Source organism: Maniola hyperantus, chromosome 12, assembly GCF_902806685.2.
Source record: "Maniola hyperantus chromosome 12, iAphHyp1.2, whole genome shotgun sequence".
Classification (NCBI taxonomy): domain Eukaryota; kingdom Metazoa; phylum Arthropoda; class Insecta; order Lepidoptera; family Nymphalidae; genus Maniola; species Maniola hyperantus.
Genome location: NC_048547.1, coordinates 14,137,835 through 14,151,745, shown reverse-complemented (window position 1 = coordinate 14,151,745; position 13,911 = coordinate 14,137,835). Strand labels below are relative to the sequence as shown.

The following is a 13,911-nucleotide window of genomic DNA, read 5'->3' as shown; positions in this document are numbered from 1 at the left end:
AAAACTATTCCTTACTAAACACTCGCGTCTCGTTGCTCGCGTTTTTATCTCCTCAATTTGTTTCTTGTTAATCGTCGGCTGTCCGACAAGTAATCAGCTAGGTCATAGTCCACCACGCTGACCAAATGCGGAGGCAGACTTCACACATCTTCGAGGAGGTATGGAGAACTTTCAATATAGGTTTCCTCACGATGTTTTCCTTCACCGTTAAAGCAAGTGATATTACTCATACTTCCGAAAAGTTAGAGTTGTCTGGAACTCCAGACCTCCCGGGTAGGAGGCTACGTCCTAACCACTAGGTTATCACGCTTGTGCCTTGATTAGACGCCTGAAAAAGTGAAAACTAATGGAAGTTTCTAAGCAAGCGAGGTTTAAGGGCGTTAAGTCTATAATTATAGTTCATTTCTCTTCTGTAACGTGGGCCGTGAAGTGTTTGCTTTGAGAAATTAATATTAGGTATCTAATAATATGTAATTAAGTTGCAATATACGCCTGAGGGAGTCCACCTTCGTTATAAACATCGATGTATTTATGACTAGCTGATGTCCGCGTGGATTTAGGTTTTTAAAAATCCTGTGGAAACTCTTAAATTTACCGGGATAAAAAGTAGCCTATGTCCTTCCCCGGGTTGCAAGCTACCTCTGTACCAAATTTCGTTAAAATCGGTTGAACGGTTGAGCCGTGAAAAGCTAGCAGACAGACAGACAGACAGACAGACAGACAGACAGACAGACACACTTTCGCATTTATAATATTAGTATGGATAAATAAATAAACGTAATAATATGACCCCAATCGGAAATAGAACTTGAGACGTTTGAGATACCTACTCGTAGCACTCGCACTGAGGACATTACTTCCTCCCATAATAAATGCGAAAGTGTTTTTGTTTATTGGTTTGTCCTTTAATCACGTCGCAACTGTCCAACGGATCGACGTGATTTTTTGTATGGGTATAGATAAAGACATGGAGAGTAACATAGGCTTTTTTTTATCCCAGAAAATCAAAGAGTTCCCACGGGATTTTTGAAAACCTAATTCCACGCGGACGATGTCGCGAACATCAGCTAGTATGCAAATAAATTCAAAGTAACTATAATCTGTTATTTTAAAAATTTAGTTTTAATTTTTTCTTATTATAAAGGATACTTGTGGATAAAATAAAACGATAAAAATTATTTTGGAAAATTTATTTCGTGATCTTCAGTAGTAATAAAATAAAACTCTACTTCTCAACACGCTACGTGAATGTGCCGTCGCGTTAAGGCACGGAACCTAGCATTACCGACGCGCCGCCGCCCGATCTAATATACCCATTTATTTTGAACCCTATTACATACGAGATAAGATTCAATTTACAGTAGCCGGCAGGCAATATTGTACATCGACCTTTAGAAAGAGTTCGGCGTTGTGAAGCATTATCTCTGTCACTCATACCTATGCAACATTTTTCCGGTCTCAACGACAGTGACAACGGTCTACAAAATCGCTATCTCTTTCTAAAGGTCGATGCAGAATATTACCTAGAATGTAGGGTATATTTTATTTAGCAGTGCGAATTGGGTCCTGTGACACTTTAATAACAACCCTAGTAAGAGCGCTTGTGCACTAGGCCAATAAGAACCAGAAAAAAGTAATTTACGCCTTTATTATAGTCAAACCGGCGCATATATATTTTTTTAAAGAATATTAGTCATTATTTCCCCTCCAACTAAGCGTCAGGCTTGTGCTAGGAGTAGGTACGACAATAGTGCAACGGGTGGGGTTTGAACCGGCGACATTTCGGATTTCAGTCCGCTCTTTTAACCGTTGAGCTACTGAGGCTCTACACCAAACGCATTCGCACACCGTATTGAAACGGTTGACACTGTTTGCCTCTGACACCTATGACGTAAAGGCATTTCAAGAGCGACTAACCTCAAAAACTTTTTATTATTAAATAGCGAGCAAACGAACAGACGGGTCACCTGATGTTAAGTGATTACAGCCGCCCATGAAGGCATGAACATTTGCAGCACCAGAGGAACCGCCGATGCGTTGCCGGCCTTTTAGGAATTTGTTGGTCCGCCCCTTGAATAACCCCATGTAAGTATGTAGTCAGTATGAAATTTAAAAAAAAACCTGTCCTAAACTATGTAACCACGTTGTCACAGGACCCAAGATATCCTCAACTTTCAAAGAACGTTTCTACTTAACTACAATATGTCATTACAATGTCATTTTCATAAACACAATACAAACTAAACCTAAATAGTTAAGCTTGAAACACACACAACACGCGACGGAACGTATCCGGCGCGCCTCTAAGACGTTGTAATATTTTATTAATCAATGCAAATTATGGCGCAAACTGAAAACCAGCGCTGAGAATTGTGAGCAGTGCTTGCGTTTGCGACCTATTGTTTATTGTTAGTTTTTAGTTTAGATATATTCGATAAAATATTGTACGTACTACTAGCAGTAATGAAAACAATAAAGCATATTTTTTTTATAAAGAATAATAACCATGTTAAATGACTAATATTCCCTTTCCTCTCGAACTAAGCGTCAGGCTTGTGCTAGGAGTAGGTACGACAATAGTGCAACGGGCGGGGTTTGAACCGTCAACCTTTCGGTTTTCAGTCCACTCCTTTACCAGTTGAGCTATTGAGGCTCTATACAATTTATTATTATATAAGAAATTGTATGAAAATTGTAGGTTTGAAAGCCCTCATATTGAGGTGATATCTATACAGCAAACTTAACTTTACTCAAGCCTAAGGAAACCGAATTTTAGCAATTTAACATCATGCGAATTTGGAGAACGATACATTTATCAGAGTACAGACTACAGAGAAAGAGATGATAATATGGCAAGATGGCCGCAACGGGAGCAAACATCAAATTATATCGTTTTAAAAATAACTTATGTAAAAAAAAAAAAAACTTCATGATGTTTTTGGAAATTACAACTATCCACATTACAAAAAATGCAGGAAAATTAATTATTCTTTTCGATTAAAACTGTGCAACATAGCTGTGGATGTCCGCCTTCCAAACGGAGGTCGGGGGTTCGATCCCGGGCACGCACCTCTAATTTTTCGGAGTTATGTGCGTTTTTAAGTAATTAAAATATCACTTGCTTTAACGGTAAAGGAAAACATCGTGAGGAAACCTGCATGCCTGAGAGTTCTCCATAATGTTCTCAAAGGTGTGTGAAGTCTGCCAATCCGCAGTTGGCCAGCGTGGTAGACTATGGGCAAAACCCTTCTCACTCTGAGAGGAGACTCGTGCTTTGTAGTGAGCCGGCGATGGGTTGATCATGATGATTAAAACTAAAAATCTTTTACATCGGTTTTCGAATTGTTTCTATCGAAGCAATTTGTATCCAATCGTGCGACTGATTTGAATTATTAAAGATCCAAAAGCTTATAATATTCAAATATCAAAGCTATTGTATTTATACTTACTTAATAGTTATCAAATTATGGACTAGCAGAAATACCTAACAAAACTTTCAATATTAGACTTTATAGAGACATAAATCTATTTTAGTTTAACGCTGTCACAGTCAAAGTTCGCTTTATAGATCTTAGCCTGAGAAGGCTCGTCGAAGAACAAAACACGTGTACGCGCGCTTTTAGTATGTCAGTGCAGTTCCTCACGCGTTGTATTTGTTTCAAGCTTTAATATGAACACAAATTATACAAATTCGTTAAGTAATGAAAACAAAAAAGTTTTGGACACTCACATTTTTGGACGGAGAAATAAAAAAAGCTCAAAAATCACTTGATAATAATAAAAGTACCTACATATTATTTGTATACAAATAATGATACAAAATAAAGAGATTCGGAAAAGGTACATACCAAATTAAATGCCTTAAAACTATAATAGTATCTTAAAACTAATTTGTATGGTTCATTACATTACAATATTATTTTACTGGATTTTTAAAGAAATTCAAATCGATATATTTATCTGGTTTTTTTTCTAATTGGTTAAAGGTGCGTTTACATTGAAGATTCTTGACGTATGGCGTAATTATAATTATATTATCCCTCAATAAATAATTGGATATTTCTACTTCAATAGAAACGCGCCCGATATACCTATAAAAGGATTATTTGATTTTACAAAAAAATACTAATTTTTTTCTGCCAACTATACTTAAGTATAAAATTATTGAAATTTTTACGAAATAAATTTCGTAAACTCAGTGGCTTATATAAATAAATCTATTGTTGTTATATAAATGTATAAAATTCTAAGTACACATCACTATACATATATTTTGTACGAAAGAAAAGAAAAATACTCGTGCTAATTTGGTTTAAAAAAATCCAATAAATTTAGTCTTGGTTTTTTGTGAAACCAAACAAGTACTTTTAAAATAAATGTCATAAACAAAGGCAATAGAGCCCACTCAGCAATATTTCGGGAAAATATTATCTAGGCATAAAATAAAATTTATATCGTCATTAAATAAAGGAATTTTGGGGTGATTTTTACGCGTATATTTACCTCATTGTGATTTTTTTATATCTAATACTCTTAATTAGTGTAGAAAAAATATGTATTTTGTACATATTTTTGTTAAACAACCAATCTTGTGAATGTGCTTTTTTCGTGCGTTATTTTTTTTTAAATCTTATACCTATAATTGTCACTTTGGACGAAAAATGCAGATCGCACAAATATGAACGCTATGCTTGAACCTTAAGGTCGCAAATAGCATGATGAAATTGTTTTTTTTTTATATTAATGTTTCACGAGATTCATAGACTAAGAGATAGGTTATAAAAGTAGCCAAATGGCACCTTATGGGAGAGAACATTAGAGCGATTATCGTTTGAAAATATTTTTAATGCCATATTATAAGGCGTTACTTTGCGTAAGTTCAAAGAAATAACCAACTATTTTTGCTATAATCCGCGCTAAATAGAACCTAAGTCATAGTCAATAGTAAGTTAAGGTAAGGTTACCAATAAAGGTGTTAAAATAAGTAAATAAATATATTAACAAATTGCTAATGCGCGTGGCCGCTATTTTAGTGACGTCAGCACTAGACTGAAGTTTCGAGCTGATGGTATATTTTTAGTTCGGCTGACGTCAAAATGACGTCATTTCGATTTTAATGAGACATGGTTCCAGCGCAATAGCAATTTGCGGGACTTACATTTCTTAGCGCTTATAAGGTATTTAGTATTGTTTTTTTTTTTCTAAATGAAATTGAGAATATCATTTCAATACAAATATTAGCGCCCGTATATGCGAGAAAGGCACGCGTATATTATTACGATCAATATTGTCTAATGCTGATTGTGGAATATACAGCTTCTTCCTGTATATTCTGGAATATACACTGATTGTGTTATATTATTATACAGGAAAGAGTAGAGGTAGTTTACTGATAAACTGGGTTACTTGTTTGTTCTTATTATTTACTTATCGCCGTTGCGTCTATCGAAATCGAAAAAAAAAATTAAAATAATATTACAAAATTTTATCGATTTTTTAAAGAATTAAGAATAAGCCTCCGCTGTCCGTCTGTCCGTCTGTCTGTCAGCGAGCTGCATTTCGTCAACCGTGATAGGTAGAGAATTGAAATTTTCACAGAAGCAAACAACAAATGATAAAAAATATTAAAATGGCCGCCATGAAAGTTAAAAACATTTAAAAGTGTTATATCTGTACGATGGTACGGGACCCTTAGTGAGCGAGTCCGACTCGCACTTGGCCAATTTTTTTCTGTTAGAGGCTTCAAATCAAAAACCGAATCCCGGTAGACGCAAGGGTGATACAACGTAAAGGCAAACAGGTGGAGTGTGTGGTGCGCTCGAGTGGGTGGGTGGTGGAGTGGGTGTCGCGTGGCGGCTAGATGAAGAACTCGCGGCGCTTGGTGACGCGCGGGCCGGTGGCCGCGGCCAGGGCTGCCGCGTCGGGGTCCGCCGCGCCGTCCGCACCGCGCTCCTCCTGAGGGCGAACGATACATTTAAGCGGTCTTTTTTTCGAATTGAGTATTTTTTATTTTATTTTTTATTTTTTATTTGACTAACCAACAACATTTACACATACACAAGTATTTACATACAAAAGGATTTATAACTAAAGGACACATAGCATAAACGTTAACAACTGGCTAGTACAAAAGATTTAGGTACAATGATGTTATGACTTTAAAAGGCAGTAAAGTAAAGCAAAATGTAATAAGGAATTAGCACGTTAAATCGGTTAAGTCTCATTACAAACTGATTAATTAGCTCCCTTTCGTAGGGAGATAATGACGTTACGACGAAAGCAGGTTGTCGTAGAATTAAAAATATTTAGCTGTCGATCTTTCTGATGAAGCGTATTAAATTGATGACAGATGCGATTGAGGAAAGAGTGCGTCGCAAAAACAGTGCGGCAGGGCTTAGTTGGAAATACGTTGTAAGTGCGAGTTGCTCGTTTTAGGATTTTACAAATTTGGGATGTATAAAGTATGAGTAGATTTTTTTTATTCGTTATAGGCGCACGCTTGACCACGATCACACCTGATGGGAAGTGATGATGTGGCCTAAGATGGGACACGCGTTTGCCTAGAAGGTGCCTATTCACTCTTGTTTTAAAGATACCCGGATTATAATTGACAGGAAACACTGATCTAGGAAGAGTATTCCAGTGTATGAGTATGAGTAAAAAAATCATTACTTACGAAGATGACTAACCCCCGTATTCACAATCATTACTATGAGGTCTCACAGTGCGCTTGAACGCACAGTGTGTGGTTCCACCAATCAGATTATTTTGTCACGTCAATTTTTGATAATCTGATTGGTGGAATCCACACTATGCGTTCGAGCACATACGGGAATACGGGTGTACTTACTAATTTTATTATTTTAATATAAAAAATAAAAAACAAAAAGTTAAAAAAATAAAAAATAACGGATATCAATAAATCTCTAAGATCATTAAAGCCGATTTTAGTTAATTATATATGTAATAAAAAAAAACCACTCAACTCAGTGTTTTTATACTGAAGTTTTTACCTGTGTGAGATATTCTCCCTTGTGGCGCGACAAGGCCCGCACCAGCACGATCGCCACGACAATCAGCAGCAGGAAGATGAACGCCAGAACCGCTGCGACAACCACAAACGTATCATATAAATAACAAGTTTGGTATTATATTCCGTCATCTATTATATTCAGATCTTGAATCCCCTTGGTTTAATAATAATAATAAATAGCCTTTATTTCCCAATAAATATAACAAAACACACTTTATCTTAAACATAGTTATACTTAATTCTATTTTTAAATATATTGGCTTAAATTAGTTAATTAAATCACCTTTTCACATTTCAACATGTAATAATATGTTGTGAGGATAGAAAATATAACTCTTACAATGATAAACCTTATAAAAATATTAGTATTAAGTAGAAAAGTACTAGGTATTTCATTTAGTTATAATTGCTATGCTTTATAATTTCAGTTCATTGACTTCTGTTACTCTAATTAGGTACATACTGGCAAAAATAATCCTACACAAGTATTTTGTTAATTAAGTTCAAAATCGTGATAGTAATTAAAACATTTGCTACTTGCCACTTCTTTCTTTTCAAATACAATAAATTTTACATTTAACTAACAGTAAAAAAAAGTTTTAATGGATTGAAATTCTGACTAAAAATTAGTTTTTAATTATTACAAACTTATTACATTGTTGTCAAGTTACAATCATAATTTTACCATCATAATATTTTACTATGTACCATTTTCGCACTTCCCCTTGGTTTAGGAGTGCAGTATCCCGCAACATCAGGATTGAGGAGTTGGAATCCAAAGTTCCTGAATATCCATGGTTTAGGAGTGCTTTGAATCTTGAAGTTCTACTATTTAAGTACTTGGAACCAAATCAATAGTTCCTGAATCCCCATAATTTAGACAAACAGTATAGTCTCGTCAATGCTGTGGAAGTTCAGGTCACCTCGTCTCGTCTCGTCAGGGGGGGGGCGTCTCCACGAGCCCTGGGGGAGAGGTGAGTGACCGGCAGAGTGTGACAGTAAAGGTCTACTCACTGCCGAGTATGGCCTCGTCGGTGCTGTGGAAGTCCAGGTCGTCTCCCAGGTCGGCAGGGGGAGGGGGGCGCGTCTCCACAGGCTCCGGGGGGTGAGTGACCGGCTCCACCCCACAGAAGTCTTCGTGAAGTTGACCTGGGGAAAAATAGACGGTTTTAATATGACTTGGTTTATAAGTCCCACAAATTGCTAATGCGCGTGGCCGAGAAGTTTCGAGCTGATAGTTAGTATATTTCAACTTAAATATACGTCAAATGACGTCAAAATGTCGTCATTTAGACATGGTTCCAGCGCAATAACAATTTTCGGGAGTTATACTTAGATTTCGAAATTTAATCTTAATTTTTAGTTGCATGTCGATGTGTCAGTCAGTATATAACTTGTTTACCTCCAATAGACCTGACGTTGGGCGGGGGATCCTGCTGGAACAGAAGCTTCAAAGGGTAGATATCATCAAACTCCACTCTGCTGACGCAGCCGACGAAGCCCTCGTACATGGTCTCGTTGCGTCCTATGTACATGTACTGGATGTTGTTGAACTGCGCATCCGCTGACTCGCGGATGTTGAAGTGGTACTCTTGGGTTTCGTAATTGTCCACCTGTGGAACAATTTTATTAATCATTAGCTAGACTACACAAATTTCAAACCCCTATTTCACCCCCTTAGGAGTTGAATTTTCAAAAATCCTTTCTTAGCGGATGCCTAAGTCATAATAGCTATCTGCATGCTAAATTTCAGCCCGGTCCATCCAGTAGTTTGAGCTGTGCGTTGATAGATCATTCAGTTAGTCAGTCACTCAGTCAGTCAGTCAGTCAGTCAGTCAGCTTTTCCTTTTATATATTTATAAGACTAGCTTATCCGCGCGACTTTGTCGCATGAACTTTAGCGGACGTCTACGGCATAAAAACTATCAGCCAAATTTCAGCCCGATCCGTCCAGTCATTTGAGCTGTTCGTTGATAGATCAGTTAGTTAGGCAGTCAGTCAATAAGTCAGCATATATTTAGACTAGCTTATTCTCGCGACTTCATCCGCGTAGACTACACAAATTTCAAATCCCTATTTCACCCCCTTAGGGGTTGAATTTTCAAAAATCTATCTGCATGCCAAATTTCAGCCTGATCCGTCCAGTAGTTTGAGCTGTGCGTTGATAGATCAGTCAGCCGGTCAGTCGGTCAGTCACCTTTTCTTTTTATGGAGGTCCAGCAGTGGACGCAAACGGGCTGATTGAGTAATAGTTGATTGATACCTGTAGAACCATAGTAGCGCCGCTGTCCTTCCTGGACAAGCGCACATCGTGGTACTGTCCCAGGCCGAAGTGCTTGCCTTGGAAGATGATCTCCTGCCGCTCGAAGCCGAAGTCGAACACCACTCGGAGATGTCCTGTGGGAAAAGATGGACATGTTCTGATTTATTATATACAAACTAGATGATGGCCGCGACTTCGCGTGGAATTAGGTTTTTGAAAATCCCGTGGGAACTCTTTAAATTTCCGGGATAAAAAGTAGCCTATGTCCTTCCCCGGGATGCAAGCTATCTCTGTACTTTAAATTTCGTCAAAATCGGTTGAACGGTTGAGCCGTGAAAATCTAGCAGACAGACAGACAGACAGACAGACACACTGTCGCATTTATAATATTAGTATGGATAATGTATATCGGCATTTAGAATGACATTTCCGCTTTGTAGAGCATTGTCTCTGTCACTCGTACCTATATGACGTTTTGTCGGTCTCAACGATAGAGACAATCCGCTATTTCCTTCTAAAGATCGATGTACATTATTTTCTGCCGCGTATCTAGATGATTTATACCCGGCTGAGTTTGTTGTGGGCTCTTCTCAGACCTGGGCGCGTTTGGAACCCTCGTAGCTTTAGTTTTAAGTTTGCGTTATAATTATCACCACTATATCTTACAAATCTAACGCCATACAAGACCATCAATAAGCGTAATTTATTACCTATTTTGAATAAATCATTAAATCATTTGATATCCTCGACTTCGTCCGCGTGGATTTATTTAGGTTTTTAAAAATCCCGTGGGAACTTTTGCTTTACCGGGACCAAAAGTAGCTTATATCCTTTCCCAGGATACAAGCTATGTGTATACCAAATAGATGACCATGCTCGTCCTTCGTACCACAAAGGATCGCCAAGGTCTGCACTCGAACGTAGTCGAATTCCACGGAGACGTAAGGCAAGCGATTTGTTGTCTTGTTTGATATCGAACGCCTTCCCAACTTCAGTTTCCTCCCCCCTCCCTCCTCCTCTAATATGGGTACCTTCTAGTCATAAGGGAATAGGCATCTTCTAGGCAAGCGCGCACCCTTTTAGGCTGCACCATCACTTTGCTAACAGGTCTGATTGCAGCCAAGCGTTAGTCTATAAGTCACAGTCGCTCAGCGCGCTATGCAGCAGAGGAAATTTGCAGAATAAAGGTGACAGGCATAACTCAAAGGATTAGCGAGCTGAAGTGGCAATGGGCAGGTCATGTCTGTCGCAGAACCGACGGCCGATGGGGCAGACGTGTTCTGGACTGGAGACCGCGTACCGCTAAGCGCAGTGTGGAACGACCCCCAGCCCGCTGGACCGATGACCTGAAGAAGGTGGTGGGGAGCGGATGGATGAGGAAGGCGGAGGACCGTGTTTGGTGGCACGCTCTTGATAAGGCCTATGTCCAGCACTGGACGGAAACAGGCTGATGGATTGGATTGGATTGGTTAGTCTATAAAAAAAATGTACATTTACATTCACTCACCAGAATTAGACACCATTAGGGTGAGGTATTCCGAAGAGATGTTGGAGTAGAAGCCCAGCAGGAAGCCCTTGGGGTTGGTGGTGGTGAAGCCCACTCGGATCTTCTCGTTGATGGTGGAGCGCCAGGATCCGAGGAAGTCGTACTTCACCATCGAATTCGGCCGCAAGTTCACACCGATCTCTGGAGAAACATGCCAAGTATTTCTAAACAATGTGGCTAATTCCGTTGTACACTATCTCTAAACTAAACTAAAATGGTACGTCTAAATCTATTGCTATGCCTTTCATAATGTTGCTTGCGGAAAAGGATAGCACAAGATTTAGATCTGTTAATTTAGTTTAGGTTAGAAATTGTGTACAAGAGAATCGGCCCCATTACGTCCCAATATTACAGGGTATAACGAGAACGCTAGCAAAAACTTAGCGTTATTATTATACTATCTAAACACAATCCAATGCCAATAAACATTTGCCTCATTTTGTAGTTTTAGTGATTTAGTATTTTTCAAACCCGCAATGCACAGCGTACAAAACTGGGGTCAACAACCCGCTTACGACGCGGCATTAATTCAGAGTGGCCTACTTAAAGTTCGTTGACCTCTAGCGTCAGTCAGATATATTTGAAAATATATCGGGAAATTTTAAAAAATGTAGGATGTTTTTTTATATTTTTTCGCGTTTTTTTTTGTGGTATCATATCAGTAATCATCAGTACTAATCACCTGTCTTCATTTTTGCTAGCCTTCTGGTTACATCCTGTATGTTTCACGAAGGATTGGGCGCAGATAACACTATTGAATACCAGTCAAGTGGGATCCTGAGTTGAATGGATATTTTCGCGATATTAAAAAGATTTCTGCGCAGGTACATGTGGTAGCACTGTAACAGGGCCTGAAGCACTCACCGTCAGCACAGATGGGCCCCTTGAAGGCGGTCCAGCGACAGTCGCACCCGTACGAGTCGTACCCCTCCAGGCACGTGCCGTTGTTGAGGCACGGCGACGACTCGCACTTGCCCGTGCAGCCCTCTGATACGCCGTACACTCCTGTACGATACGAAAACGTATTAAAAGCAAAAAATAAACAAATATTTATCAACTAGATAATTGTCCGCGAATGAATGTAAATGTCCATATAAATTTAGTTATCGCAATAAAAAGCTGTTCTTCTCCGGCCCCCATTTCAAAAATCTGCTACGAAAAACTTATAGAAGTTAGGGCGCCAAGGTGCTGGAATGGCGACCTCGCATCGAAAGGCGCAGCGTTGGAAGACCCCCCAGTAAGTGGTCAGACGACATCAAACGAGTCACATCGTGCCATAAGATGGCACCGGTCCGTGGCGTGTGAAAGTCCCTACAAGAGACCTACGTCCAGCAGTGGACGTCTATCGGTTGATAATGATGATGTACAAGACCCACCTCGCCTGGCGTGGTAGCGCAGGTCGACGGGCACGCCGTTCAGCAGCATGGCCCGCATGCAGCCCACGAAGCCGTCCTTCCTCTCCAGCGTGGCGCCCAGCATCAGCGCGGTCGTGAGGAGATGTACAAGACCCACCTCGCCTGGCGTGGTAGCGCAGGTCGACGGGCACGCCGTTGAGCAGCATGGCCCGCATGCAGCCCACGAAGCCGTCCTTCCTCTCCAGCGTAGCGCCCAGCATCAGCGCGGTCGTGAGGAGATGTACAAGACCCACCTCGCCTGGCGTGGTAGCGCAGATCGACGGGCACGCCGTTGAGCAGCATGGCCCGCATGCAGCCCACGAAGCCGTCCTTCCTCTCCAGCGTGGCGCCCAGCATCAGCGCGGTCGTGAGGAGATGTACAAGACCCACCTCGCCTGGCGTGGTAGCGCAGGTCGACGGGCACGCCGTTGAGCAGCATGGCCCGCATGCAGCCCACGAAGCCGTCCTTCCTCTCCAGCGTGGCGCCCAGCATCAGCGCGGTCGTGAGGAGATGTACAAGACCCACCTCGCCTGGCGTGGTAGCGCAGGTCGACGGGCACGCCGTTGAGCAGCATGGCCCGCATGCAGCCCACGAAGCCGTCCTTCCTCTCCAGCGTGGCGCCCAGCATCAGCGCGGTCGTGAGGAGATGTACAAGACCCACCTCGCCTGGCGTGGTAGCGCAGGTCGACGGGCACGCCGTTGAGCAGCATGGCCCGCATGCAGCCCACGAAGCCGACCTTCCTCTCCAGCGTGGCGCCCAGCATCAGCGCGGTCGTGAGGAGATGTACAAGACCCACCTCGCCTGGTGTGGTAGCGCAGGTCGACGGGCACGCCGTTGAGCAGCATGGCCCGCATGCAGCCCACGAAGCCGACCTTCCTCTCCAGCGTGGCGCCCAGCATCAGCGCGGTCGTGAGGAGATGTACAAGACCCACCTCGCCTGGTGTGGTAGCGCAGGTCGACGGGCACGCCGTTGAGCAGCATGGCCCGCATGCAGCCCACGAAGCCGTCCTTCCTCTCCAGCGTGGCGCCCAGCATCAGCGCGGTCGTGAGGAGATGTACAAGACCCACCTCGCCTGGCGTGGTAGCGCAGGTCGACGGGCACGCCGTTGAGCAGCATGGCCCGCATGCAGCCCACGAAGCCGTCCTTCCTCTCCAGCGTGGCGCCCAGCATCAGCGCGGTCGTGAGGAGATGTACAAGACCCACCTCGCCTGGCGTGGTAGCGCAGGTTGACGGGCACGCCGTTGAGCAGCATGGCCCGCATGCAGCCCACGAAGCCGTCCTTCCTCTCCAGCGTGGCGCCCAGCATCAGCGCGGTCGTGAGGAGATATTGTACAAGACCCACCTCGCCTGGCGTGGTAGCGCAGATCGACGGGCACGCCGTTGAGCAGCATGGCCCGCATGCAGCCCACGAAGCCATCCTTCCTCTCCAGCGTGGCGCCCAGCATCAGCACGGTCGTGAGGAGATGTACAAGACCCACCTCGCCTGGCGTGGTAGCGCAGGTCGACGGGCACGCCGTTGAGCAGCATGGCCCGCATGCAGCCCACGAAGTCGTCCTTCCTCTCCAGCGTGGCGCCCAGCATCAGCGCGGTCGTGAGGAGATATTGTACAAGACCCACCTCGCCTGGCGTGGTAGCGCAGATCGACGGGCACGCCGTTGAGCAGCATGGCCCG

At 42.3% G+C, this 13,911-nt stretch overlaps 1 protein-coding gene across 2 annotated transcripts in view; it reads right to left on the bottom strand.

Annotated features, from left to right (window-relative positions):
- Window positions 1-1,174: 1,174 nt before the first annotated feature.
- Nrx-IV (neurexin-4) overlaps window positions 1,175-13,911 on the bottom strand; it is a 32,248-nt gene continuing 19,511 nt past the window's right edge. For both annotated transcript variants that reach the window (XM_034974106.2, XM_034974107.2), the window contains exons 19-25: window positions 11,707-11,847; window positions 10,804-10,983; window positions 9,297-9,430; window positions 8,436-8,646; window positions 8,048-8,182; window positions 7,014-7,105; window positions 1,175-5,955 (exon numbers count right to left, since the gene is read on the bottom strand). In XM_034974106.2, coding sequence (XP_034829997.1) covers window positions 5,857-5,955; window positions 7,014-7,105; window positions 8,048-8,182; window positions 8,436-8,646; window positions 9,297-9,430; window positions 10,804-10,983; window positions 11,707-11,847 — 992 coding nt within the window. In that variant the 3' untranslated portion in view covers window positions 1,175-5,856. The remainder of the gene's footprint in view (window positions 5,956-7,013; window positions 7,106-8,047; window positions 8,183-8,435; window positions 8,647-9,296; window positions 9,431-10,803; window positions 10,984-11,706; window positions 11,848-13,911) is intronic.